At 35.7% G+C, this 26947-nt stretch overlaps 1 protein-coding gene across 6 annotated transcripts in view; it reads left to right on the top strand.

The window, feature by feature from the left end:
• Positions 1-26947, top strand: part of KIAA1109 (KIAA1109 ortholog) — a 208209-nt gene that overhangs the window by 152152 nt on the left and 29110 nt on the right. For 4 of the 6 annotated variants that reach the window (XM_032412767.1, XM_032412766.1, XM_032412769.1 and 1 more), the window contains 14 exons: positions 2481-2649; positions 4181-4392; positions 6398-6596; positions 12830-12889; positions 15159-15385; positions 16511-16641; positions 17709-17832; positions 19561-19670; positions 20345-20435; positions 20987-21049; positions 23134-23387; positions 23955-24170; positions 25661-25841; positions 26541-26742. In XM_032412767.1, coding sequence (XP_032268658.1) covers positions 2481-2649; positions 4181-4392; positions 6398-6596; positions 12830-12889; positions 15159-15385; positions 16511-16641; positions 17709-17832; positions 19561-19670; positions 20345-20435; positions 20987-21049; positions 23134-23387; positions 23955-24170; positions 25661-25841; positions 26541-26742 — 2239 coding nt within the window. The remainder of the gene's footprint in view (positions 1-2480; positions 2650-4180; positions 4393-6397; positions 6597-12829; positions 12890-15158; positions 15386-16510; positions 16642-17708; positions 17833-19560; positions 19671-20344; positions 20436-20986; positions 21050-23133; positions 23388-23954; positions 24171-25660; positions 25842-26540; positions 26743-26947) is intronic. The other 2 variants (XM_032412772.1, XM_032412770.1) reach the window with 2 other exon arrangements.

Here is a 26947-nt window from a genome sequence, read left to right on the forward strand (position 1 = left end):
TTGTAGATGATATACTTTATGTGGAAAACCCAAAAGACTCCACCCCAAAACTGCTAGAAATCATACAGGAATTCAGTAAAGTGGCAGGATATAAAATCAATGCACAGAAACCAGTGGCATTTCTATACACCAAGAACAAGACAGAAGGAAGAGAAATGAAGGAGTCGTTCCCATTTACAATTGCACCCAAAACCATAAGATACCTAGGAATAAATCTAACCAAAGAGGCAAAGAATCTGTACTCAGAAAACTATAAAATACTCATGAAAGAAATTGAGGAAGACACAAAGAAATGGAAAAACGTTCCATGCTCATGGTTTGGAAGTACAAATATTGTGAAGATGTCAATGCTACCTAGAGCAATCTACACATTCACTGCAATCCCTATCAAAATACCATCCACTTTTTTCAAAGAAATGGAACAAATAATCCTAAAATTTCTATGGAACCAGAAAAGACCCCAAATAGCCAGAGCAATGTTGAAAAAGAAAAGCAAAGCTGGTGGCATCACAATTCCAGACTTCAAGCTCTATTACAAAGCTGTCATCATCAAGACAGTATGGTACTGGCACAAAAAGAGACACATAGATCAATGGAACAGAATAGAGAGCCCAGAAATGGACCCTCAACTCTGTGGTCAACTAATCTTCGACAAAGCAGGAAAGAATGTCTAATGGAAAAAAGACAGTCTCTTCAACAAATGGTGTTGGGAAAATTGGACAGCCACATGCAGAAGAATGAAACTGGACCATTTCCTTATACCACACACAAAAATAGACTCAAAATGGTTGAAAGACCTAAATGTGAGACAGGAGTCCCATCAAAATCCTTGAGGAGAACACAGGCAGCAACCTCTTCAACCTCAGCTGCAGCAACTTCTTCCTAGAAACATCGCCAAAGGCAAGGGAAGCAAGGGCAAAAATGAACTATTGGGACTTCATCAAGATAAAAAGCTTTTGCACAGCAAAAGAAACAGTCAACAAAACCAAAAGACAACCGACAGAATGGGAGAAGATATTTGCAAATGACATATCAGTAAAGGGCTAGTATCCAAAATCTATAAAGAACTTATCAAACTCAACACCCAAAGAACAAATGATCCAATCAAGAAATGGGCAGAAGACATGAACAGACATTTTTCCAAGGATGACATCCAAATGGCCAACAGACACATGAAAAAGTGCTCAACGTCGCTCGGCATCAGGGAAATCCAAATCAAAACCTCAATGAGATACCACCTCACACCAGTCAGAATGGCTAAAATGAACAAGTCAGGAAACGACAGATGTTGGCGGGGATGCGGAAAAAAGGGGAACCTTCCTACACTGTTGGTGGGAATGCAAGCTGGTGCAGCCACTCTGGAAAACAGTATGGAGGTTCCTCAAAAAGTTGAAAATAGAGCTGCCCTATGACCCAGCAATTGCACTACTGGGTATTTACCCCAAAGATACAAATGTAGTGATCCGAAGGGGTACATGCACCCTGACGTTTATAGCAGCGATGTCCACAATAGCCAAACTATGGAAAGAGCCAAGATGTCCATCAACAGATGAATGGATAAAGAAGATGTGATATATATATATATATATATATATATATATATATACACACACACACACACACACACACACACACACACACAATGGAATATCATGCAGCCATCAAAAGGAATGAAATCTTGCCATTTGCAATGACGTGGATGGAACTGGAGGGTATTATGCTAAGCAAAATACGTCAATCAGAGAAAGACATGTATCATGATTTCACTGATATGAGGATTTCTTAATGCCAGGAAACAAACTGAGGGTTGCTGGAGTGGTGGGGGGTGGGAGGGATGGGGTGGCTGAGTGATAGACATTGGGGAGGGTATGTGCTATGGTGAGCGTTGTGAATTGTGTAAGACTGTTGAATCACAGCCCTGTACCTCTGAAACAAATAATACATTATATGTTTAAAAAAAAAAAGAAGATAGTAGGAAGGGAAGAATGAAGGGGGGGGGAATCGGAGGGGGAGACGAACCATGAGAGACTATGGACTCTGAGAAACAAACTGAGGATTCTAGAGGGGAGGGGGTTGGGGGGGATGGGCTAGCCTGGTGATGGGTATTAAAGAGGGCACGTACTGCATGGAGCACTGGGTGTTATACACAAACAATGAATCATGGAACACTACATCAAAAACTAATGATGTAATGTATGGTGATTAACATAACATAATAAAAAAAAAATGGACCTCATCCTAGCTTTCCTACAACTTTATGTAGGACTTCATATTTACGTCTTATTTACCCATTCATGTTATGTATTAATTTCAGGTGTTTATGGTACAGAATATAAGGAATATATCATTGATAAATAAAATTGAGAAATATATGATAGTTCTTTTGGTGAATAATACCATTAATGGTGTTAAAACTTTTAGGTTTTTTATCAAAACATTTTCCATTACTTGGTTTTATTGAGCGTTTAATTTTATTTTAGGTTTATGAAGAAGCTGGTTCTGATTTTCATCAAGTTGCCTATTTTAAAACCAGAATCGGATTAAGAAATGCCCTCCGAGAAGAAATCAGTGGTTCTTCAGATAGGGAAGCTGTGCTTATTACCTTGAATAGACCCATTGTTTATGCACAGCCTGTGGCCTTTGATAGAGGTAAGATAAAGTCCATTAACACTATCTTGTTGGATTTAGAAATATTTTAGCAATGTTGGATAAAAATCATCTGTAGTTTACTAGTGTAAATGCTTGACAGCTAAATGTCTCCTAAATCTGAAATATGGGCATCCAAAAAAAGTGTTTTGCTTATTCCTTTCAGTTTTTAAAGTTACTGCTTTTTAAAGTCATTTGCTTTCTACATGGATATATAGGATGTCTGATTCAGAATTTTAATTGTAATACTAAGTTTTTTGGTTTCAGAAACTAATGCACCCATTTGTTTTGGCACTGTCTTTATTCATTTATTCTGTAAACATTTACTGTCTGGAAGTGGAATACAAATATAGAAAACAGGATTCCCTGCCCTCAAGGACCTCTCAGTCCAGTGGGAGAAAGCAAAGTATACTAAAGAGAGGAGTTAGAGATACCTGTTCTTGTACCTGAGGGAGCCTTCTAACTTTGCCTGTGCTTCTTAGAGGAGAAACTAATTCTTCAGATTTGACTTGGAGTTAGGAGTTCACCAGGGAGACAAGGAAATGAAGCTAGTCTTATTTACCTTTGTATCTGAGGGTCTAGAATAGTGCCTAGCTTATAGTAAGAACTAAATAAATATTTACCAAATGAGAGGGAATATGAATGAATATATATTAACACAGAGGTCTAAAACATGTAGCAGCTTTCATAAATAATAGGAAATAAGACTGAACAGATAGATAGGGTCTAATTAATGTATATTGGGCATATATGTTGGAATTGTAGAAGTAATGAAGAACCATTTTTGAAGTCATTTAAGATTTAAATTAGTGGTACGCATTGGCTGGTAATAAGTCTGTTAGAAAACTATTCTTTTGGCAGTGTTATGGATAATGTTTTATTTTGCTAAATTCTGTGCACTTTTTTCATTTCACATCTAACTAACCTTTCATCAGCTTTCAACAACTCCTTAAAATACTTTTTACTCTTTGTGTCCATGACACTTTTCCTTCTGCTTCCCTAGGCCCTTCATTTTATCTCCTCTTTAGGCTCCTCCTTCTGTACACTGCATTAAATGAGGGTTTTCCATAAGGTTCCATTCTTGTTACAGACTCAGATGTCTTGGCCTCTCTTTGTAGGTCCTATCTTTTTGATATATACTCCTACTGTTATGTACCTCTCCTTCAAGAATTTTTAACAGTAGTAACAGTAAGCTCTACAAGGTCAGGGACCATGTTCTGTTTTCATTTCATTTTTATTGCATCCTAGTGCATAGCATCTAATAGGCATTTCACAGAGGCATTTCACAAATAATTTGTTAAATGAACAAATGGACCTGGAATATTTTCTTCTTTCTGCCATTATGCAGTTGCCTGCTTTCATTTGTCAAATTGACTGTATCCTCTTAGATCCTTTCTAATTCTAATGCTATAATTTTCTCATGGGAGTAATTTTTATTAATCAGCTAGATTTTGAAGCTACTGAGTTTTACTTGCCTTCTAGCTTTACAGCTTTGATTTTAATTTTCTTTCCACCCCGCCTTAATTATAAAAAGCTGTGCTATTTTGGCTGAATTATAAGGCTGCCTATGACAACTGGAATGAACAACGAATGGCTTTACATAAAGATATTCATATGGCTACAAAGGAAGTGGTAGATATGCTACCGGGTATCCAGCAAACATCAGCCCAGGCCTTTGGGACTCTCTTCCTCCAGCTCACTGTGAATGATCTGGGAATATGTCTGCCCATCACAAATACTGCACAGGTACAAAAAATCAAATCATAGTCCAAGATTAAGAGCACAACATTCTACTAACCATTTCTTTGTATATGGAGTATAATAATTTTTTTCATATTAACAGTTTATAACTTGAGTTTAGTAAATAGCAAGTAAGATTGGGTTCCTTCAGCCATTATTCATCCACAGTGTATTAAATATGAATCTCATGAGACTTTGCTCTGAAGCACTCTGCCACAGAATTGTGATGAGATTGATACCCATCTGATAAATCTTAATTTTTACCTTGAAAATAAGCAGCTTAGTTTTCAGAATTTTTTTTTTTTAAAGATTTTATTTATTTATTTGACAGAGAGAGAGAGAACACAAGTAGGCAGAGTGGCTGGCAGAGGGAGAGGGAGAAGCAGGCTCTCTGCTGAGCAGGGAGCCGGACGTGGGGCTCGATCCCAGGACCCCAGAATCATGACCTGAGCCGAAGGCAGCCGCCCAACTGACTGAGCCACCCAGGCGCCCCCAGAATATTTTTATTGTTTTGTTTTTTAGCAAATAGGTCTTTGGCATACACTTGTTAATAAAGTAGAAGCAAAAGAACATTTAAGAATACTGTTTAATAATGTTCAGTAATCTCATCTAAAATGGGTTAGGGGATTTCAAAATGCCTTTAAGCTGCAATATTTAATGGTAATGAAACTTCCAAGTTATGTATACCAGATGAAGCAAGAATTTTCATAATTTATGGACATGCATATGAGACAAAAAAGGGCAAAAACCCCTATCAGGCCTAAGAGGTTACAATTATATCAAATACAGAGGTCTGTTTCACTGTTAAAATTTACCTTAACCTGTAACCAGTTGTTGAATGAATTTAACTTTTAGTATTTGTTTAGCAAGACATTGTGAAGAAAAACTCTGGGTCGATGATTGGCAACATGTAGTAATTTATGCCTCAGGAGTTGAAAAATGGTGATTTTTTAATGGCATTATGGACAGAGCACAGGAAAGCCATATACACCAGAGGCGGCTAAAACAGAAGCTTGAGGTAGAAAACTAGATGATTAGGGGCACCTCGGTGGCTCAGTTAAGTATCGGACTGTTGATTTCAGCTCAGGTCATGATCAGGGTAGTGAGATCAAACCCCACATGGAGACTCATGTGGAGCCCTGCTGGGGCTCAATGCCAAATGGAGCCTGCTTAAGATTCTCTCCCTCTCCCCCTCACCTGCTCGTGCTCTCTCTCTCTCTCTCTAAAAACAAAACAAAACAAAACAAAAAGCCTCCCAAAACGAGAAATTAACCTTTTGTGAGTTTTTTAAGATTTATTTATTTATTTGAGAGAGAGCACATGCATGTGAGTGGGGGAGGGGCAGAGGGAGAGGAAGAGAATCTCAAGCAGACTCCCCACTGAGCTCAGAGCCCCACGTGGGGCTCAGTCCCACGACCCTGAGATCATGACCTGCCCCGGAATCAAGAGTCAGACGCTTAACTGACTCAGCCATGCAGGCACCCCTACCTTTTGCAAGTTTAAAATAAAAAAAAGGATGAAGACAATTATATGGTATCACTCATATGTCGAACATAAGGAATAGTGCGGGGGACCACAGGGCAAGGGAGGGAAAACTGAATGGGAAGAAATCAGAGAGGGAGACAAACCGTGAGAGACTCTGGACTCTGGGAAACAAACTGAGGGTTATAGAAGGGAGGAGGGTGGAGGGATGGCGTAACCAGATGATGGGTATTAAGGAGGGCACGTGTTGTGATGAGCACTGGGTGTTATACGCAACTAATGAGTCATTATCAAAAACTAATGATGTACTATATGTTGGCTAATTGAACAATAATAAAAAAAAGATGCACGTGGCAAATGTATTCACTTCAACAATTTAATTTTTTGAAAGTAGACATCTTTCTAAGCTGCTTTTTAATGAAGATTTCTAGTCTTGACTTTTTCTAAACTTTTGTTCCTATGAATCCTGTGAGAATTTCCAAATTTAAAACGTTCTATCTTTTGTCTTATTTTTTAATATATTTTGCAGTCTAATCACACTGGAGACCTTGACATTGGTTCTGCTTTAGTACTGACCATTGAAAGTACTCTCATCACTGCTTGTTCTTCAGAATCTCTGGTTAGTAAAGGGCATTTCAAAAACTTTTGTATTCGTTTTGCTGATGGCTTTGAGACGTCGTGGGATGACTGGAAACCAGAAATTCGTGGCGATCTAGTGATGAATGCCTGTGAGTGTCTTTTATTTTCTGCATGAGGTTTAGAATTTTTTTAATTAAAAAAAAACAAAAATGGTGTCTTCATTTGTAATACCATAGGATGCTTAGCTATAGGAATGTTATTGGACTTTCTGAAATAAGGGCTATTTTTAGTTGAAGGTAGGTCATATTTGTGAAACACTACAGCTTTCCATAGTTTTGGTAAATCAACTAGGCATTCTTCTTGATAGTCTAACATTTGAAGATTTGTTTACTACCTGATTTTTTCCTATAATTGATTAAAGAATGACCAGATAAAGCATCTTTGCTCTGTGGGGATCTTCAAAGGAAGTGATAAATGTGCAGGATCCAGTTCATCATATAACATAGAACAACAGGTTGTAGATAACCAGGAACAGGAACTCCAGCCATAAAATAATATTGACATGAATAAATTCGTGTGTCTAAATTTGTAAGCTACAGTGTGTAACTTGTGTGAATTCCTCTGATTCCATAATACTCAAGGTTGGGTGTAACTAAAGCTGTGTTTATATACAGTTTCGAAGATATATGGGTTTATTTTTATTTTAATATATTTGAAGGTATATGGGTTTATTTTTATTTAATATATTATAATTATATAATATTTTAAAATATTATAGCAGAGTTAATAAATCATCATTGATCTTCTAATAAAGAAAAACTACATTTGAGGAATTAAAGGTTGCCAACTAAAATTCCTCAGCCAATCTCTAAACCAAAATTAATAATTACTTTACAAAAGGTGGTATGCTGTTGTTTATGCAGTATTTTCCCTTCTCCACTGGAAGAAAATCTTCTTTCCAGTTCTGGGTCTTCTTTAAAGAACAAGAAAACTTCATTATTTTTATATCAAAAATTGAAGTTTTGGCATTCCATTTTGATTAAAACTTAGATAAAATTATAGGTGAAATTCTGGTTTTGACTGCTTCTTACTTAGATAATTCATAGGTATAATACTGGAATTTCTGTGAAATACTTGAGGTTACTAAGAAGACTTGATATCAAAGTACTTATGCCTAATATCCACAAGAACAAAAATAGCCTTCATCAGAAATCTTAACAAATAAGCTTTTATACAGTTGTTATATATATTTATAAAAGTCACTATAACTCTTTTGTCTGTTTTTTTCTTAAAATAAATTTAAATTACTGATTTGTAGTAAGATGAACTTTGCCTTTTTTATAATCATTAAAATGGATAAATATATTTGGAAGCAAAGAGAGAATACCATTTCCTTAACAGTTTATTATAAAGGGAAGATGCCTGAGAAATACGCCTCTGAATCAAAATCAAAAACATGTATTAAAAATATATAAACAATAACTCAGTACCTCAGTGTATATTATACCAACTAAGTAGAATACTAACATGCTGATAATTGTAATAATCATGGTTTATTTTAGGTTTTGTAGGATACTAAATGACTTGTTTTTATAACATGCTTTTTGTTTGGTGTCTTGGGAAGGAAGCAGAAGAGTTGAGTGGTTGTTTTATTAATATAAGTATTCTAAATTATAACGGGCAAATTAGTTTTTATTAGTAATAATAAATAGAATATAAATGGCATTAAATATTTTTGACAAAAAGGTCTGAATTAGGGTAGAGAAACAAAGAAAGTAGAGTTATGCTGTAGGATTTTTTTTTTTTTAACAGATCATTTTAAAATCAGGGCCTAGAAAAAAGATGGCCCAGTGGAATTGCCTCTATAGGGTGATAATGTTTTCTAGGAAATGCAGTAAAAATTAGAAAGGACAGTCTGTAGGTAGAATTCAAAGGACCATATAAGTAGATAGAAAAGATCAGAATCTTTACTAACATTTATTTATAAAAATTATATAAACCAGGGGCACCTGGGGTGGCTCCGTCGTTAAGCATCTGCCTTTGGCTCAGGTCATGATCCCAGGGTCCTGGGATCCAGCCCTGCATCGGGCTCCCTGCTCAGCGGGAAGCCTGCTTCTCCCTCTCCCACTCCCCCTGCTTGTGTTGTTCCCTCTCTTGCTGTCTGTCAAATTAAAAAAAAATAAATAAATCTTTAAAAAAAATTTATATAAACCATTAAAACTTTGAAACTGTAGCATGGGGGTGGGGGTGTAGAAGAAGTTTGAAAGACTCCAAGCTCTATGTTAACACCTGGGTAACATTAGGTCGAAAGAGCAGGAAAATTGCTATCCTGGATTCAGACTAATGGTTGATCCAACTCAGCATTCTGTCTCTGACTCAGAGACCGTAGGCACAACAGGGAAGAGGCTAGTTGATTCCCTTCTCCTTACTTTGAGGATTTGGATCTACTCCTAAAAATCTTAATATTCCTTTTTAATTCATCATGGCTCTGTAATATATGAATTTATATAATTTTTTTAAACTTAATTTTTTAAAATTCTCTGACACTTCTTGGGATTGGAAATCCTGAAAGTTTTCTATCCTTTTTTTATTTACTAGCTTTCATTTGCCTCCATTATGTTACTCAAATTTCAGAGGGTTTTCTTTTCATTCTAGCATTCATAGATTTGAAAGAGTTATCTAAGTTCCTTTTGTTCTGATTTATAATCATGACTGTAAAGGTGAATTGGGCAATCTTTTACCCTAAGACAAGATCTAGTTCTCTCATATTCTGTAATTTATATACGAAGCACAGGTACCATATGGTTCAAAAATATAATTTAGATTTTAAAGTTATTGGCATTATCTTTTAAAAACCCACATATTATTACTTAATACACTCTTTCTCCCAAAATAAGTTACAGTATTTCTGCAGCTCAGATTTGAGTAACATTTGAATACCAACTTAGGATACAGAATGAATTGCAAAAGGACATTTCATTTAAGACTTATGTACTACCAGGTTTAGATTGAAATTTGGTTTCTATGAAGGATTACTGAGAAAGAGTCTTAACCCTGTCCTTAGACTTTACTTTTTTGAAAAGTTGTTTCAAAGGTGGTATGTCCCTTTACTGTTTAAAATTGTTAATTTAGTTCACCTTTTTTTTTTTGAAGTTGAAGTTATCAGATTAAAGTTAAGTGGTAGTAAATATTTCAGAGTTAAAGTTAGATATGTTCTGAGGATAGGCCCATGACCTTAAGAGAGTAATTATATGAGACTGACATCATGGCAGTCAGTCATTTTTTTTTCTCATAAAATGATCCATGAGGGGCGCCTGGGTGGCTCAGTCGTTAAGCGTCTGCCTTTGGCTCAGGTCATGGTCCCAGGGTACTGGGATCGAGCCCCACGTCGGGCTCCCTGCTCAGCGGGGAACCTGCTTCTCCCTCTCCCACTCCCCCTGCTTGTGCTCACTCTCTCGCTGTTTCTTTGTCAAATAAATAAATGAAGTCTTAAAAAAAAAAAAAAAAGATCCATGAAAAGACAAGGCTGATAAATCCTGTCTGTGACCTAAATGTGGAAGTTCTTTATTAACAGAAAACTATTTTTTAAATCATTTGCATTCTCAAAGTGCCCTTTACATGATGGCACAAATTGTCATACCATCTAGAAACTAGAGCTTCAGAGTTGGCCAGGTATTGTCACATGCAGAATGTAAAGATAAAGCTGCAGTTAAATTCTTAAAAGCATAAAATAAAAAAATGTTGAGATACGGAATATTACGAGTCATCTAAGGTAGATGTTTCATTCTGCAGATTAGAAATTGAAGCCTAAAGAGGCTAGTGATTCTGTTTATATTTAGATAATAGTCTTTGGGTGAAACATTACAGTATTTAATCACAAGCATAATTTTTTTAAATTTTATTTTATTATGTTATGTTAGTCACCATACATTACATCATTAGTTTTTGATGTAGTGATCCATGATTCATTGTTTGTGTATAACACCCAGTGCTCCACGCAATATGTGCCCTCCTTAATACCCATCACTGGGCTAACCCATCCCCCTACCCCCCACTCCTCTAAAACCCTCAGTTTGTTTCTCAGAGTCCATAGTCTTTCATGGTTCGTCTCCCCCTCCAATTCCCCCCTTCATTTTTCCCTTCCTACTATCTTCTTTTTTTTTTTTTTTTAATATATAATGTATTATTTGTTTCAGAGGTACAGGTCTGTGATTCATCAGTCTTACACAATTCACAGTGCTCACCATAGCACATACCCTCCCCAATGTCCTTCACCCAGGCCCCCATCCCTCCCATCCCCCACCACTCCAGCAACCCTCAGTTTGTTTCCCAAGATTAAGAGTCTCTTATGGTTTGTCTCCCTCTCTGGTTTCATCTTGTTTCATTTTTTCCTCTCTTCCCCTATGATCCTCTGTCTTGGTTCTCAAATTCCTCATATCAGTGAGATCATATGATCATATTATACTTGTCTTTCTCTGATTGACTTATTTCACTTAGTGTATTACCCTCTAATTCCATCCACGTTGTTGCAAATGGCAAGATTTTGGGGGGCTTTGATGGCTGCATAATATTCCAGTGTGTGTGTGTGTGTGTGTGTGTGTGTGTGTGTGTGTGTGTATGTATACACACACACACACACCCTACGTCTTCTTTATCCATTCACCTGTTGATGGACATCTAGGCTCTTTCCATAGTTTGGCTATTGAGGACAGTGCTGCTATAACCCTCCAACAGTGGTAGGAGGGTTCCCCTTTCTCCACATCCCAGCCAACATCTGTCGTTTCCTGACTTGTTCATTTTAGCCATTCTGACTGGTGTGAGGTGGTATCTCATTGAGGTTTTGATTTGGATTTCCCTGATGCCAAGCGATGTTGAGCACTTTTTCATGTGTCTGTTGGCCATTTGGATGTCTTCTTTGGGAAAATGTCTGTTCATGTCTTCTGCCCATTTCTTGATTGGATCATTTGTTCTTTGGGTGTTGAGTTTGATAAGTTCTTTATAGATTTTGGATACTAGCCCTTTATCTGATATGTCATTTGCAAATATCTTCTCCCATTCTGTCGGTTGTCTTTTGGTTTTGTTGACTGTTTCTTTTGCTGTGCAAAAGCTTTTTATCTTGATGAAGTCCCAGTAGTTCATTTTTGCCCTTGCTTCCCTTGCCTTTGGCAATGTGTCTAAGAAGAAGTGGCTGTGTCTGAGGTCGAAGAGGTTGCTGCCTGTGTTCTCCTCAAGGATTTTGATGGATTCCTGTCTCATATTTAAGTCTTTCATCCATCTTGAGTCTATTTTTGTGTTGGGGGTAAGAAAATGGTCCAGTTTCATTCTTCTGCATGTGGCTGTCCTATTTTCCCCAACACCATTTGTTGAAGAGACTGTCTTTTTTCCATTAGACATTCTTTCCTGCTTTGTCGAAGATTAGTTGACCACAGAGTTAAGGGTCCATTTCTGGGCTCTCTATTCTGTTCCATTGATCTGTGTGTCTGTTTTTGTGCCAGTACCATACTGTCTTGATGATTACAGCTTTGTAATAGAGCTGGAAGTCCAGGATTGTGATGCCACCAGCTTTGCTTTTCTTTTTCAACATTGCTCTGGCTATTCGGGGTCTTTTCTGGTTCCATAGAAATTTTAGGATTATTTATTCCATTTCTTTGAAAAAAGTGGATGATATTTTGATAGGGATTGCATTAAATGTATAGATTGCTCTAGGAGGCATAGACATTTTCACAATCTTTGTTCTTCCAATCCATGAGCATAGAACGTTTTTCCATTTCTTAGTGTCTTCCTCAATTTCTTTCAGAGTATTCTATAGTTTTCTGAGTACAGATTCTTTGCCTCTTTGGTTAGATTTATTCCTAGGTATCTTACGGTTTTGGATGCAATTGTAAATGGGATCAACTCCTTAATTTCTCTTTCTTTTGTCTTGTTGCTGGTGTATAGAAATGCCACTGATTTCTGTGCATTGATTTTATATCCTGCCACTTTACTGAATTCCTGTATGAGTTCTAGCAGTTTTGGGGTGGAGTCTTGGGTTTTCCACATAAAGTATCATATCATCTGCAAAGAGTGAGAGTTTGACTTCTTCTTTGCCGATTCAGATGCCTTTGATTTTTTTTTGTTGTCTGATTGCTGTGGCTAGGACTTCTAATACTATGTTGAATAGCAGTGGTGATAGTGGACATCCCTGCCGTGTTCCTGACCATAGGGGGAAAGCTCTCAGTTTTTCCCCATTGAGAATGATATTCACTGTGGGTTTTTCATAGATGGCTTTTATGATATTAAGGTATGTACCCTGTATCCCTATACTCTGAAGAGTTTTAATCAAGAAAGGATGCTCACAACCATAATTTTATTGAAAACTATTTTTGGGGTGATTTTTATGCAGGTGTAGTTCCAGATGGCACCTATGAAGTATGTTCTAGGACTACAGGACAAGCAGCTGCCGGTAAGTTCATGACTGGTATTACCTTTTTTTTTTTACATATATAAGTTAGAATTCTGCCTTTTTATACATATATATGTAAATACACATATATACACAGACATATATAGCCTTTACATTAACATTAAGAGAGTCTTTTAACTAAACTAATTCTGGTGTTCCCTGATTTTAAAACTATTTTTAATATTAGCATATTTTTATTTATTTAACAATTATTTATTAGACACTTGCTGATATACTGCAAAAAGTTTTGGGAAAGACAAATACGAATAAGATATACTTTCTACTCTGTATAAATTTAAATTCTAATGTTGTTGAGGCTGTGCAGCATGACTAAGCTATAATAAGTGGTAAGTTCAATAAAATATGAAATTCTAATTGCTTCTGAAATCTACTGAGGGGAGAGAAAAATTCCAAATTTGGAAGGATACTAGGATTAGAGAAATCTTTTTTTTTTTTTTTTAAGATTGTATTTATTCATGAGAGATAGAGAGACATGACAGGCAGAGAGAGAGAGAGAGAGGCAGAGGCAGAGAGAGAGAGAGAGAGGCAGAAGCAGAGGGAGAAGCGGGCTCCCCGCAAAGTGGGGAGCCCAAAGGCAAGCTTGATCCCAGTACCCTGGGATCAGGACTTGAGCCGAAGGCAGACACTTAACCAACTGAGCCACCCATGCGGCCCAGAGAAAGCTTCTTTTAATATTTAACAAGCATTTGAATAGGGACTTGACAGATAAAATTGTTTCTGAAGCAGAAACTGGAAGGGTATGGGTCAGAAAATTCAGGCAGACAGAATATTAGTTATGCTATGAAAACGGTGTCTAGTTAGAATTGTCCAGACTGGGTGGAACAGAGTTATGTGAAAAATAATACGGGAAAATTGTTAAATCTCAAATTAAGGAGTCTGGACTTAATTTGGTGGATAGTGGGAGAGCCACTGAATTTTTGTGAGCAAGAAAGACACTTCCAAGGATGAGAAAGGAAAAAAATCTTAGGAAACTGGTTAGGAGATAACTCTGGAAGTTATAACTTGTCTATTGTAAATTTTTATTTTACTTGATATAAAGTAAGGGTAAGCTAAAGGAAGATATTTATTTAAGGGCTCTTAAAATGTCAGTGCGAGTAGAAGCTGATTAAAGTTAGTAGATTTCCTTTCTCTCCTTACTATTTCCTGTTGTCCTCCCCAAGCCTAGCCTTGGTGCTCATCCTAAGTAAATTGTCTCAGAAAGTAGCAAGGCCAGCAGTCCCACTGATGGAGAACTGAAGAAGAGTTTAAGAAATTTCCAGGAGTGGGGCGCATGGGTGGCTCAGTCGTTAAGCATCTGCCTTCAGCTCAGGTCATGATCCCAGGGTCCTGGGATTGAGCCCTGCATCGAGCCCCGCATGGGCTCCCTGCTCAACGGGAAGCCTGCTTCTCCCTCTCCCACTCTCCCTGCTTGTGTTCCCTCTCTCGCTGTCTCTCTCTCTGTCAAATAAATAAATAAAAATCTTTGAAAAAAAAAAAAGAGAAATTTCCAGGAGTAACGTTAGAAGGAAAGGGTGATGACTGAGGTGAACACACACATATTTGGAGAAAGGCCACATAAAAGTCTTTGTCAGGACTCTGGTTTATAAGTGACGACAAGGCACACAAACTAGCTTAACAAAAAGGGGGGAGTTTATTAAAAGGGTATGTAGAGATCACAGTTAAACTTAGGAATGGCTATCTCAGTGAAGATAAGGAACCAGGTCAATTTAGGGGCCCTCAGGAACTCCTGGATCCAAGATTTCAATTGCCACCAGGGCTCTTTTCTTTGCTCCTCTCTGGCTGCTTCATTTTCTTCATACTGCTGATCTCGTCCTTACACACGCCAGGAGACATGGCTGCCATCAGCTCATGAGCCTCATTCCCCCACCTTCAGTCTTTAGAGAGGGACCATTGTTTTCTGAAGTCCAGGGAAGGGTTTTAGTTTCCCAACCTTGACTCTCACCTGGCCTACTTATCTAATTCTGGCTAATGAGTGAGGGTCATGGCAATTCCCACTACAGCCATGGGAGGGTAGATCAGTTTGGGAGCAGGGAGAAGAGAGAATCCATAGTTCACAGGAGAAAGAAGGGTGCTGCACAGAGGGAACAAGAGATGCACACTCTGCAAAGGGAAATCAATCCCACACCTAGCTGTGAGAGAGATTAGTTGTTACACAAGGCCATCATCCACTTTATTCCTTAAATATAGATTGAGTTAAATTTCTGAACTCAAGACTTACCAAAAATGCCACTTCTCTTTGTTTAAACAGAAAGTAGTAGTGCTGGAACGTGGACACTCAATGTTTTGTGGAAAATGTGTGGGATCGATGTCCACATGGATCCTAACATTGGCAAAAGACTTAATGCTCTGGGCAATACCCTTACGACCCTGACAGGAGAGGAGGACATAGATGACATTGCTGATCTAAATTCAGTGAACATAGCTGACCTGTCAGATGAGGATGAAGTTGATACTATGTCTCCCACTATCCATACTGTAAGTAAACTCACTGTTAGACTTTTCTGGACTGGCCTTTACCCTTAGACAAGGAAAAGATTGACTTAATGTTATTTATTATATTGTAGTTGATAATTGTAGAGGAAGGGAGAGAGTGGTGGTTCCCTGGGTCTGTATTTTATAATGTTGTTTTTTAATTTCATAATATTGTCTTTTCATTGATAGTTTTCATAATAACTGTCAACAAACTTGTGCCTTAACCTACAAGTAATGTACTAACGTTAAAAGCAAAGTGCAAGCAAACCTGTAGATAGACAGTACATTAGTGGTTGCTGAGGGCTGGGAGAGTCGGGGATGGGGAATGGAGAAAGACTGCTGTTAGCTGTGATGTTTCATTTGGGGTGGTGAAAATGTTCTAAACAGATTGTGGTGACAGTTGTACAACTTTGTGAATATACTCAAAACCACTGAATTTTACATTTTAAATGGGTGAATTTTATGACATGTGGATTGTATCTCAATAAAGGTGCTAAAAAATGAATCTGAAAAGCAAAGTGCATGCACACAAAATATACATTTAAAAAGATGTATTTCCCTCTATACTGTATATAGTATAAATTATTTGGTAGTTAAAAGGCAAATTACTCTTTGCTTTTGTTCTGGTATTGGTTTAAAAAAATTTAAGTATCTTTTAACTATTGTTTCATGAAATAGTCTTGTTTTTAGAAAGAAATTTTCAAAAAATTAATGTTACTGTTTATCATTTAGAGTTCAGATGGAAGTTCAGTAAGTGGAGATGGCCACAAGCTCACCTTTGGGCAGCGACTTGTAAATCACCTGCTAGGCCTGACGCCCCCAAATCAGCGCTATTCTGTTCCTGCAGAGTATCTGTGTGACCCAGAGATGTGGGGCTCCCCTCAGTCTAGCCAGTCCCATTTGAAAGCATGCAGAGCTCACTCATGGGGAAACGTAGGTAGCAACTACATAGATTCCTTGTGAAAATGAAGGGATTTGAATCACTGGAGAATTCCAATCATCTTACTTGATATAGATGGCTTTGATTCTTGCATGCTTCCTTTGATTTAAGGTGTTATTTTTGTGATAGTATAGATTTGCCTATGTGACCTGAGGATGGTATTGACAGACATGCTTTTGATTTTACAGGAAGCTGTAGATTATCGAAGACAAGGAGCATCTTGTAGCCAGCCAGGAGAACTTAGAGGAAGAAAAATTATGAAGCGTATAGTGGATATCAGAGAACTGAATGAACAGGCCAAAGTAATAGATGATCTTAAGTATGTGTAATGATTTTTAATATAATATAATATTTTTAATAATAAAATCATAGAATTTTAAATATGGAGAAAACTGGATTTGGGCTAGTACAACCCCTTTATTTTATAAATGAGGTCACCAAGGTCCAGTAGAGTTTGATAACTTGCCTGAGATCATACATTCATTAGTGATGAAGTTAGGCTTGAAGTCCTGGTGCAGCACTCATCACAACTCCCCATTTCTGGGCAGTTCATGACAGACTGTGTATCACACATACATATCTCTGCATATGTATATACACCTACATATAACTTCACATGTGTATGTTAACATATGTGTTAGTCTTTTGCTAACATTGATATTTCTGGAATGTAAATTTTTTTTTTATGTTCAGTTAGCCAACCTATAATACATCATTAGTTTTTAATGTTAGTGTTCAATGATTCATTACATCTTTTCTAATCTTCATACACCACCTGTGTCAGAGGTTTTGCATTCAGGGACTCTAGACAAATATGTGCATTTTGTACAATGATAGGTATTACCTAAAAACTCATCTGTAAATTAATGACGATACAGTGACTCACATTTTCCTGTTGACTTACATTACAGTTTGAGTTTTGCTCTCAGGGGTTAAAAATGACTTGAAGCAAAATATACTTCCTCCCTTTAAATTGTACCTGAGGCTTAAATTTATGTAGAATTTTACATACAGACATTATTCTGCAGAGTGGGTCCATAGCTTTCATAAAGTTGTCATAGAGATTCTTAATGCAGAGGTGAGAAAGAGCCATTTCCTAAAATATTAGAGAGGTTTTTTTACAGTTTACTAGGTGATCTTAAGTATGTGTAATGATTTTTAATATAATATTTTTTAATAATAGAATCATAGAATTTTAAATATGGAGAAAACTGGATTTGGGCTAGTACAACCCTTTTAATTTATAAATGAGATCACCAAGGTGTTAAAAGTTATGGAGGATTTTGGCCTGTCCATATATAATCTTTGATATTCTGTGGAGCAAATATAAATCATTCTTACTCTGTTACCTCTTTACACTAATTGCCATATTTGTTTTGCATCCAGAAAATTAGGTGCAAGTGAAGGAACCATAAACCAGGAAATTCAGCGTTATCAACAGTTAGAATCTGTTGCTGTGAATGATATTCGAAGAGACGTCCGTAAGAAATTACGGAGGTCGAGTATGCGAGTGAGTAAACATTTAAGAAGAATTTTATTATTGGAGTAGACCATTCTTTTATTTTTTACTTTATGAAACTTTGTGACCATACTGAAGTTCTCTTTCTTTCTCCATTGCTGGTGATAATAACCACTTGATTTGTACATCTCATATCTACTATGTACTAGGCACTGTTTAAAGCACTTTACATTTAACAACCCATTAAATCTTTACAATAGCCATATGAAGTAGCTTGTATTATTTTCCCCATTTTAAAAATGAGGAAACTGAGACAGAAAGAAGTCAAATAATTTGACCAAGGTTATACAGCCATCAATCTCGGTGGAGCCAAGATTAAACCCAAACAGTGGGACTCTACAGTCTGTCCTTAGCCACTGTCTTTTGTCCACCTTTCATAAAACCACACTTTCTTTTCAGTCTGTATCTCAGTATGAGTCTTTTGAGATGCCCATTCTACTCCTGTCCCATTTTCCACAGCTGACTTTACCTCTCAGCCACTATGTACTCTTCAGCACTTCATTCTCTTTTCTTTGCACATTTAGTTGTCCTAACTAGAATTTGAGTCTCATAAATAACAAGTTATTTATCTTTGACCCCATTTCCTACCACATTTTTTGGGATTTAGTCCAATTGCTGAACAAGTGAAATAAATATGTAGATAGATATTCTACAAACATATAGTAGAAAATAGTTCTAAAATGTATTTAAATGGAGGTAGGTTTCCTTGGATCAAGGTGGTCTTGTTAGTGGAAAAACTACTTTTTTCAAAAAAGATAGGTTCTTAACCTTATTTTTTTTTTTTTAAATAATCAACAGAACCCTTCATTTTTTGGTGGCACCCTAATACATAAAAAACATTAAATCAGAGCTGATTGGGCCAGAGGAAGGGGGGAAAGGTTGCAGGGATCCAGGGTTCATTGGCTTGAACTTTCTTGATCACCCCAAACTCCCAGACACCCTAGTTTGAATACTGTTCTAAATTATTTATTCAAATAGAAGATAAAATCCAATATGAGTTATTCATCCCTGGCTTCTGATGGTAATAAATGGATAGTGATGATCTGTAATGCATAAGTCTGTGTTTAAAATTTTTGCTACTATATACCTAACAATCATAAAATAGAATTAAAATACTGCTTATGTACTATTTATAAGGTAGTTTATACTGGGTAATTGTCTGCTAAAAATAAAATCTAGGTAGAGAGAATTAGGGAAATTGTCGAAGTTTTATCAGTGTTCTTAGCATGTATCTCATCTGTCTTTCCCCCCTCACTTCCCCCTCAGTCCCCTCGCATTCCAAATCTCCATTGTCTTGGAATCTTTTCATTATCTAGCCCCTTTCACCTCCTCCCACCACCCAGCTTTCTCCCAGAATCTTTCCTTTTAATTCTCATTTTCTTTTGCCTTTCTTTCCTTTTTGTTTCCTTTCTTCTCACCTTATTTCTGTACCCCTCATGCCTACTCCCAATCTTTTTCTTTTCTCTCTCAGGCCAGACGGTGAATTGTATTTCCATTGTACAGCCCTTCTAATTGACATTAGGACTAAAAAGTAGCAGAGTCCTGCTCTACTTTGATCCATCTATATACTGTTAAGTGACATTTAAAGTCAAATTTAAAGTAACATGTTATTGACTTGGGGGAAACATACTATTTTGTTGAATAGAATATTTTATCTGTAGTCAGATATTATGACATAAGCAACTGTCTAAAGTCACTCTTCCTCTCCCATTTCATTAGGCTGCTTCTCTAAAGGATAAGTGGGGTTTGGGTTACAAACCAAGTTATAGCCGTTCGAAAAGCATTTCTGCTTCTGGAAGACCTCCTCTTAAACGAATGGAAAGGGCAAGGTAATATATATTTCCACTACTGAAACAAGTAATAAAATTGCTGACTCCTTTATGAAGGTCCACTACTTATTTATTATGTTCTAATTGGGGAAATTACATAAGGGAGTAAAAATGAAACTTATTAGTCAAATACTGGTAATAATGGATACTGTCAAACTAAAAAGTTTATTGAGGAATTCCTCTATTTATACCAGAATCACCGTGTACTTTTTAGTAAAGAAGTACATTGCTATTTAGACAAGCTTATGTGTAAACTTACAGACTATCCAAGGAAATGAGTATGGGCAAATTAGTAGCTGCTGCTGTAAGTTTGCCATTTTAGAAAAGGTGTGACTACATACACATTTAGCATATAAAAAAAATGGAAATTCTACATATTAGAGAAAAATACTGTCTTACTAATTAATGAGCACTTAAAGTAAGAAGTATAAATTCTTTTATATGGTTTAGTTTCAGAAAATCTCACATTAATTAAAATATTCAGTGTTGTTTTTTTTTTTTTTATGGGATGCTAAAGATTCAGAAATGGGATACCAAAAATTTAATCCTTGGATAAGGTAAATATTTAGAAATATTTAGAATGTTACTGTCATTTGCTAGACTTTCATTAAGTCCAGGGACTTTTTTAAAAAAGACTATTATTAATGTTTTATAACTTTATATTTTACTTCCAGTTCTCGAATAGGAGAAACTGAGGAGCTCCCTGAAATCCGTGTGGATGCAGCATCTCCTGGACCCAGAGTAACTTTCAATATCCAAGATACAGTAAGAGAGAGATTATTTGTTAGAGATACACAGTGCCAAATAATTTTTAGTAATAACGAAATTATAGTAGTTACACAGTTTCAAAATACGAATTCCTACAATGAAAGTGCCAATTGTGATGGGTGAAGTGTCTTTAAATTACCAAACAGCAGGACACCGCCTCTGTGCTATCATTTGAGAGCCGTGCTGCTCATGTTCGTGTTTTGCACCTAGAATAAAGATTCCGTACTGCTTGCTCTTAGGTGGAAAGACTTTGTTGAATAATTTTCCTTTCAAGTATGAATCCACATTAAACTAGGTCTTTTACACAAGTGTAAATGTGGAATGTTTATACTTTATGTATTTATCTTATTATGTATTTTAGCTCAGAATATATAGAGGTAATAGCAGAAACCAGAAGTCAGAAGGTCAGCTTAAAAGCTATATTTAATTTTATATATGTAAAAATTTACATTAACATGTTTGTTTTGTTTTTTGAATGTTTCTTTGCTTTTAAACCGTTGTCTTTTTATTTTTCATGAGTTTTTATATATTTTATTATTTTAATTAAGTTGAAAAAAACAATATGGGGAAGTACGCCACAATCCAGCTGTCCTGGGGAAGGGTATTTTCAGGTACTTATTAAGAACAACGTAAATTTTGCTTTAAAACTAATTAACCACCCTGAAAATCTGCTTTCAAAATGTCTTCCTCTCATTTTATACTAAACTCAGACGTCAAAAATATTTTACATAAAGCTTTAAGATTGTTTGAATTCTTTTTCATCATGTATGTTTTATAAGCTCTTGCATGAATATATTTTAGTTCTGTATTTCTTTGTATGATATTAATTACTGAGTCTCCAAAATTAAAGACTAAAGCAGCTTACCAGATTAACCAAATCATAAGTCAAAAACTGCTGTTAGTTATTTGCTAATCCCTAAGTGAATCTCTTTTCTCTACATTCAACCACAAAATGAATCTTTTCTTTAAAAAAAGAATTTTAACTAACAGAAACTAGAATCAAACTTCTCTCAGAACAACAGATTAATCATTGAATGTTATTTCTTTGGAGTCACTGTATACATATAAAACATACCTTTATAAAAACAATCCATTTAAAAATTATGTTCAAAACAGTATGGAAAATGTGCTACACAAGGACTTATAAGTTGAATTAACATTTTTATGAACTGTATATTTTCCCTAAATATAAGTCATGAAAGTAAAATTAAATTTTAAAAATAGATTTGTACACTAGGTATATAAACCTTTGTCTAGGAATTTTCTGTCAAGTTACATTACAAATTGGCACTTATTCCACGTACATTTTGTTTTCCTGCCCTCTTAAGCCATAGTTTTAGTACATATCCCATAGTTACACTGAATGTAGTCAAACTGAATTTTGTTTTAGAACTATGAGATTATAGGGAGCTTGATAAACATGTCCTTTTTTTCTAAAAACGAACTTGGAAATAAATCATTTACAGAATTGAGTTGAGGGATTCTCCTAATTGATTTTTCCCCATCCGATTTTTTTTATTGAGACATACAACATTATATCAGTTTCAGATGTAAAACTAATGATTTGATTTATGTGTATATTTTGAAATGATTAAGTAATTCTTAAAGGCATTAATATTTGAATTGGTTCAAGTCCTATTTTTAAATAGTAGTGTATGCTATTTGTAAAAAATAGTATATAAAAATCACAAATTATAAAATAGATCACTAAGGCATGGTTAAATGTAAAATAAATATAAAAGAAAGATTAAACAAAAATAAATATAAAATATATATATAAACATAAAACAGATTCTTACTTTTAAAAATGTAAATTTTAAAGATGTTCTGATAAATAAAATCTTTTACTTATTTACTAAATAACATGTATATTATAAAAAGTGAGGAAAAGCTGAATTCCGCATGTTTGAAATTTTTATTATAGTACTCTATTTTCGTGTATCTAATTTTGTTGTATCTAATAGCGTCAATAAATTACATTACCTTGCACATAACACTTTACAAAGGCTTATCACATTTTCAAAGGGTATTTAAGCAACTCTCAAAAGTGGACTACAAATTAGATCATAGGAAGTGTTGTTGTTGTTATTGTTGTTTCTTTTTTGATCTACTTAAATACAATGGCCTCCTGGTGCAATTCTCAGTGACATAGTGTTTATAAAAAACTATTAACCTTAAAAAATAGTATTCTTAAGTTGGACTGATTGATATCTTTAATTACATAATGACTGGCACATCTGTCTACAGCCAATTAGGGACTCATTTTTAAAAGCTATCTATAAAAAGCATCCGGAATCATGAAGCACTTTCTGTACAGACACTGCGTGCTCTTCCATCACTAATTGCTCTCTTGCCCTTCTGATTTACGGTTGATCAACATTATTTGCTTTGTCTCCACAGCATGTTTAACTTATGCTTAAAGAATTACACAGTATGTACTAAGTAACAGGCTGATATAAGCTTATATAACGTAATATTTCACTCTAATTTTTAGTATGTCAGTAGTGTGACTTTCTGTGGTTAAGACCTGCTTCCTTTCTTGGTGTGCCATTTCATATGACTTTCTTTTAGTTCAGAGTGAGGAAATTCAACTGAGAGAACTTTAAATGTTTACACATATATTTTTTTCTTTTTCTTTTTTTAATTAAGAAGAGATGTGTAATATGAACCTGATCCATGTCTTCTCTTTTTACAGTTTCCAGAGGAAACAGAACTGGACCTTTTGTCAGTAACTGTTGAAGGTCCATCCCATTACTCCTCAAATAGTGAAGGATCATATTCCGTGTTCAGTTCTCCCAAAACTCCAGGAGGCTATTCATCAGGCCTTCCTTTCCAACCTGAAGAGGGCCGACGGGATGACAGTTTGTCTTCTACTAGTGAAGATTCTGAGAAGGATGAAAAGGATGAAGACCATGAGAGGGAAAGGTTTTATATTTACAGGAAACCCTCGTAAGTGACCTTTTTATTTTGAGACCCATAAGTAACATTTCAGAGTCTAGAACTGAACTTTAAAGTATTATGTATAACTATTAAATTTTACGGAAAAAATTTTAATGTACCTAGCCAGAGTGAGACTAAGAGACATAGCCATGGTTTACTAATGTAATTTAGCTCCACGTGATATTATTTTTTTCTTTCCCTATTCTTCGTTCTTTTAATAAAATCAGGAAAATAGCATTTTACAATTTTCAAAAATGAAATCTCCTAAAAAATGTAGACTATAGTTCATACACTGATATTCAGACTCCTTAATAGCAGTGATTATGCCTGTGTCCAGCACCTAGCACATCACCTGGCACGTAATAGTTACTGAGTGCATCGTTGTTGAATAAAAATGTAACTACATCAAACTTAGGAAAAACTTCAATTAGTATGAGCTAGTTTAGTAAAATGTATGAATTTGTAAAACGGGTAAAATTTATTTACAGACTGTTGCTGACATAATATATTGGGAAATAGGTTGTTGGAAATTCTTCCAATTTAATACAATGTAACGATCAATTGTTCTTTCTCTAGACATACATCTCGTAAAAAAGCAACAGGCTTTGCTGCTGTTCATCAACTATTTACAGAACGCTGGCCCACAACTCCAGTCAACCGAAGTCTCAGTGGCACTGCTACAGAGAGAAATATTGACTTTGAACTTGATATACGGGTCGAAATTGATAGTGGAAAATGTGTGCTCCACCCAACTACCCTTCTACAAGAACATGACGATATAAGCTTGAGAAGGTAAGAAACTGGTCAGAAAAGGATACATGTAACTTCATTTGTTAGAAATACTATTGATATATCACTGAATTACAAAGAACTTTTTCACCCATGTCCCAAAACACAGATTTAAAGAGTGGATTTAATTATAGTTGTAAGTTTGAGTGGTTATTTGTATAACATACTGTTTCTTTAAACAAGTGTATAGGGGCGCCTGGGTGGCTCAGATGGTTAAGCTTCTGCCTTCGGCTCAGGTCATGATCCCAGGGTCCTGGGATCGAGCCCTACATCGGACTCCCTGCTCAGCGAGGAGCCTGCTTCTCTCTCTCCCTGCTCATGCTCTCTCTCTCTCTCTCTCTCTATCTCTGTGTCTCAAGTGAATAAATAAAATCTTTAAATAAATAAATAAATAAACAAGTGTATAAAGTTTTCTGGCAACTAGAAATGCATTTCTGCTTTAGATTCTAGCGATTTAATTAAAAGAGTTGTATCTTTGTAATTCTCCTTTAAATAAGCCCAAATTTCTCAGTCTCTGTTCTTGTATTGTGCACATTTCTGTTTTAAAGAACAGTGCAGTACTCAGAGATATCTTGGTTATTCAGAATTTTGATGAATTCAGAAAAACAAGATTGGGAAACTGGGGGACAGAGAGGCCTCAATATACTGGAATGTGGTTCAGGATATAACTGCAGCTTTACCGTTTGTCTCCATCATTGAAAAAGTGGTGGTATAAAGAGGCTTAAGATTAGATTATTTTTTCTTTGAATGTTTGCTTTTCTTTCCTAATCTAAAAAAGAGCTAAAGAAAATACTAATTGAGAGGATAGATGGGGAGTGGGTGGAAATGTCGATTAAAAAAAGGGGCAGAATGCTGACAATTGTTGAAGCTGGGAGATAGAGCCATAGGGGTTCACAGTTTACCATTCTGTTTACTTTTTGCATGTTTGAAATTTTTCATAATAAAAGATTTTTACAGGCACCAGGCAGGCTCAGTTGGTAGACCATGGGACTCTTGATCCTCAGGGTTGTGAGTTTGAGCCCCATGTTGGGTATAGAGATTACTTTAAAAAAAAAAAAAAAAATTGTCTTTTTGTCTAAGGAGGGTTTTATAAAATGAGAAGATAAAAAGGCACTCAAGCAGTTAAATTCCTACAAATGTAGTAGTAACGATAAAAAGCATGTTAATTCATTATAATACATTGCTTATATTCAGCTGGTTTTACCTATGTAAAGGGCAATTTCATTTGGTTCAATCTAACATGTTCATGTGAAACACCTGTGACCTCAGGAAAGCCTAAAGGTGGCTGCCCTGTGTAGCTGCAGAGCACACGACATGAACATCATCCATGACGGTGTTAGCCAGGTTAGCAGCGGGCACTAATGAGCTTTCCTTTTTCAACTTTATTAATGAAGGATGACATTCCACTTACTGTATAAGTAAAAGTTTGGTTTTAAACAAAAGGAGATAAATGCGTTTTTTTTACAAGATAAAAATCATTTTTCTATTTATAGGAGTTATGATAGAAGTTCCAGGAGTTTAGATCAAGACTCTCCTTCAAAAAAGAAGAAGTTTCAAACTAATTATGCTTCTACCACCCATTTAATGACTGGCAAGAAAGTGCCATCATCTCTACAGACAAAGTCTAGTGACTTAGAAACAACAGTTTTTTACATTCCTGGAGTTGATGTAAAGGTAAAAACCTAAAAGTCTAGGATTAGATTATTCTTAGCAGTGTTTATTTTCTGTCGTACGTGTTCTTCCTTTACCTATTAAAGTGAGACTTTCCTGGGGGGGTGGAGGGGATGGGTTAGCCTGGTGATGGGTATTAAGGAGGGCACATACTGAATGGAGCACTGGGTGTTACATGCAAACAATGAATCATGGAACACTACATCAAAAACTAATGATGTAATGTATGGTGATTAACATAACATAATAAAATTTAAAAAATTAAAAGAAAAAAAGTGAGACTTTCCAACATTTTTCTCTGATATAGCCATATTCTGAACATAAGAACGTCCAAATTGCAGGTTGCCACTTCTTTTATACAGCTTTTCCATTAAAATTTGTCAGTAAGAAGTTACTTTTTTATGCATTGATAGTCATTACATTTGCTAAACCTTTCCTAGTCCAACTTAAACACCTATTTTTTAGATTTTAGAATTATAGAATCCTATAAATTAAGCTAGAAGGAACTTATTATCTAGGATGACTTTTTAAATTTTAAATGAAAAACAGCTAAGAATCTTGCTAGTATCACAGCGTTAACTTGTAAGAACTGGAACTGTGTCTTCTGACTCATGGATTGGTGTTCTTCCACATTTTTCTACATATGTTGGTTTTTCTCATCTTCATTATTTTAATTTTGAAAGTTTATTTGTCTTTATACAGTTGCATTACAATTCCAAGACACTAAAGACCGAATCACCCAATGCCTCCAGAGGATCTTCCTTGCCAAGAACCCTCTCTAAAGAGTCCAAGCTGTATGGTATGAAAGATAGTGCACCATCTCCTCCTTCTCCTCCTTTACCTTGCACTGTCCAGAGCAAGACTAACACCTTACTTCCTCCCCAACCCCCACCTATTCCCTCAGGTATTTCAGGAAAATATACGTTATTTTTAATTTTTTTGGTAACTTTTTAATCATCACCTACTTGCTCTATTGAGAATTTCTTGCAAATTTACGTGTTAAAGAGAAGATCACATAGACTTGCCAATAATGACTGTATAAAAACTCACATATGGAAGTGTGGCCTGACCTTTGGCTATTTTTCAAACTGATACTACCTTAGAATATC

Source organism: Phoca vitulina, unplaced genomic scaffold (genome assembly GCF_004348235.1).
Source record: "Phoca vitulina isolate PV1807 unplaced genomic scaffold, GSC_HSeal_1.0 scaffold14, whole genome shotgun sequence".
Taxonomy (NCBI): Eukaryota; Metazoa; Chordata; class Mammalia; order Carnivora; family Phocidae; genus Phoca; species Phoca vitulina.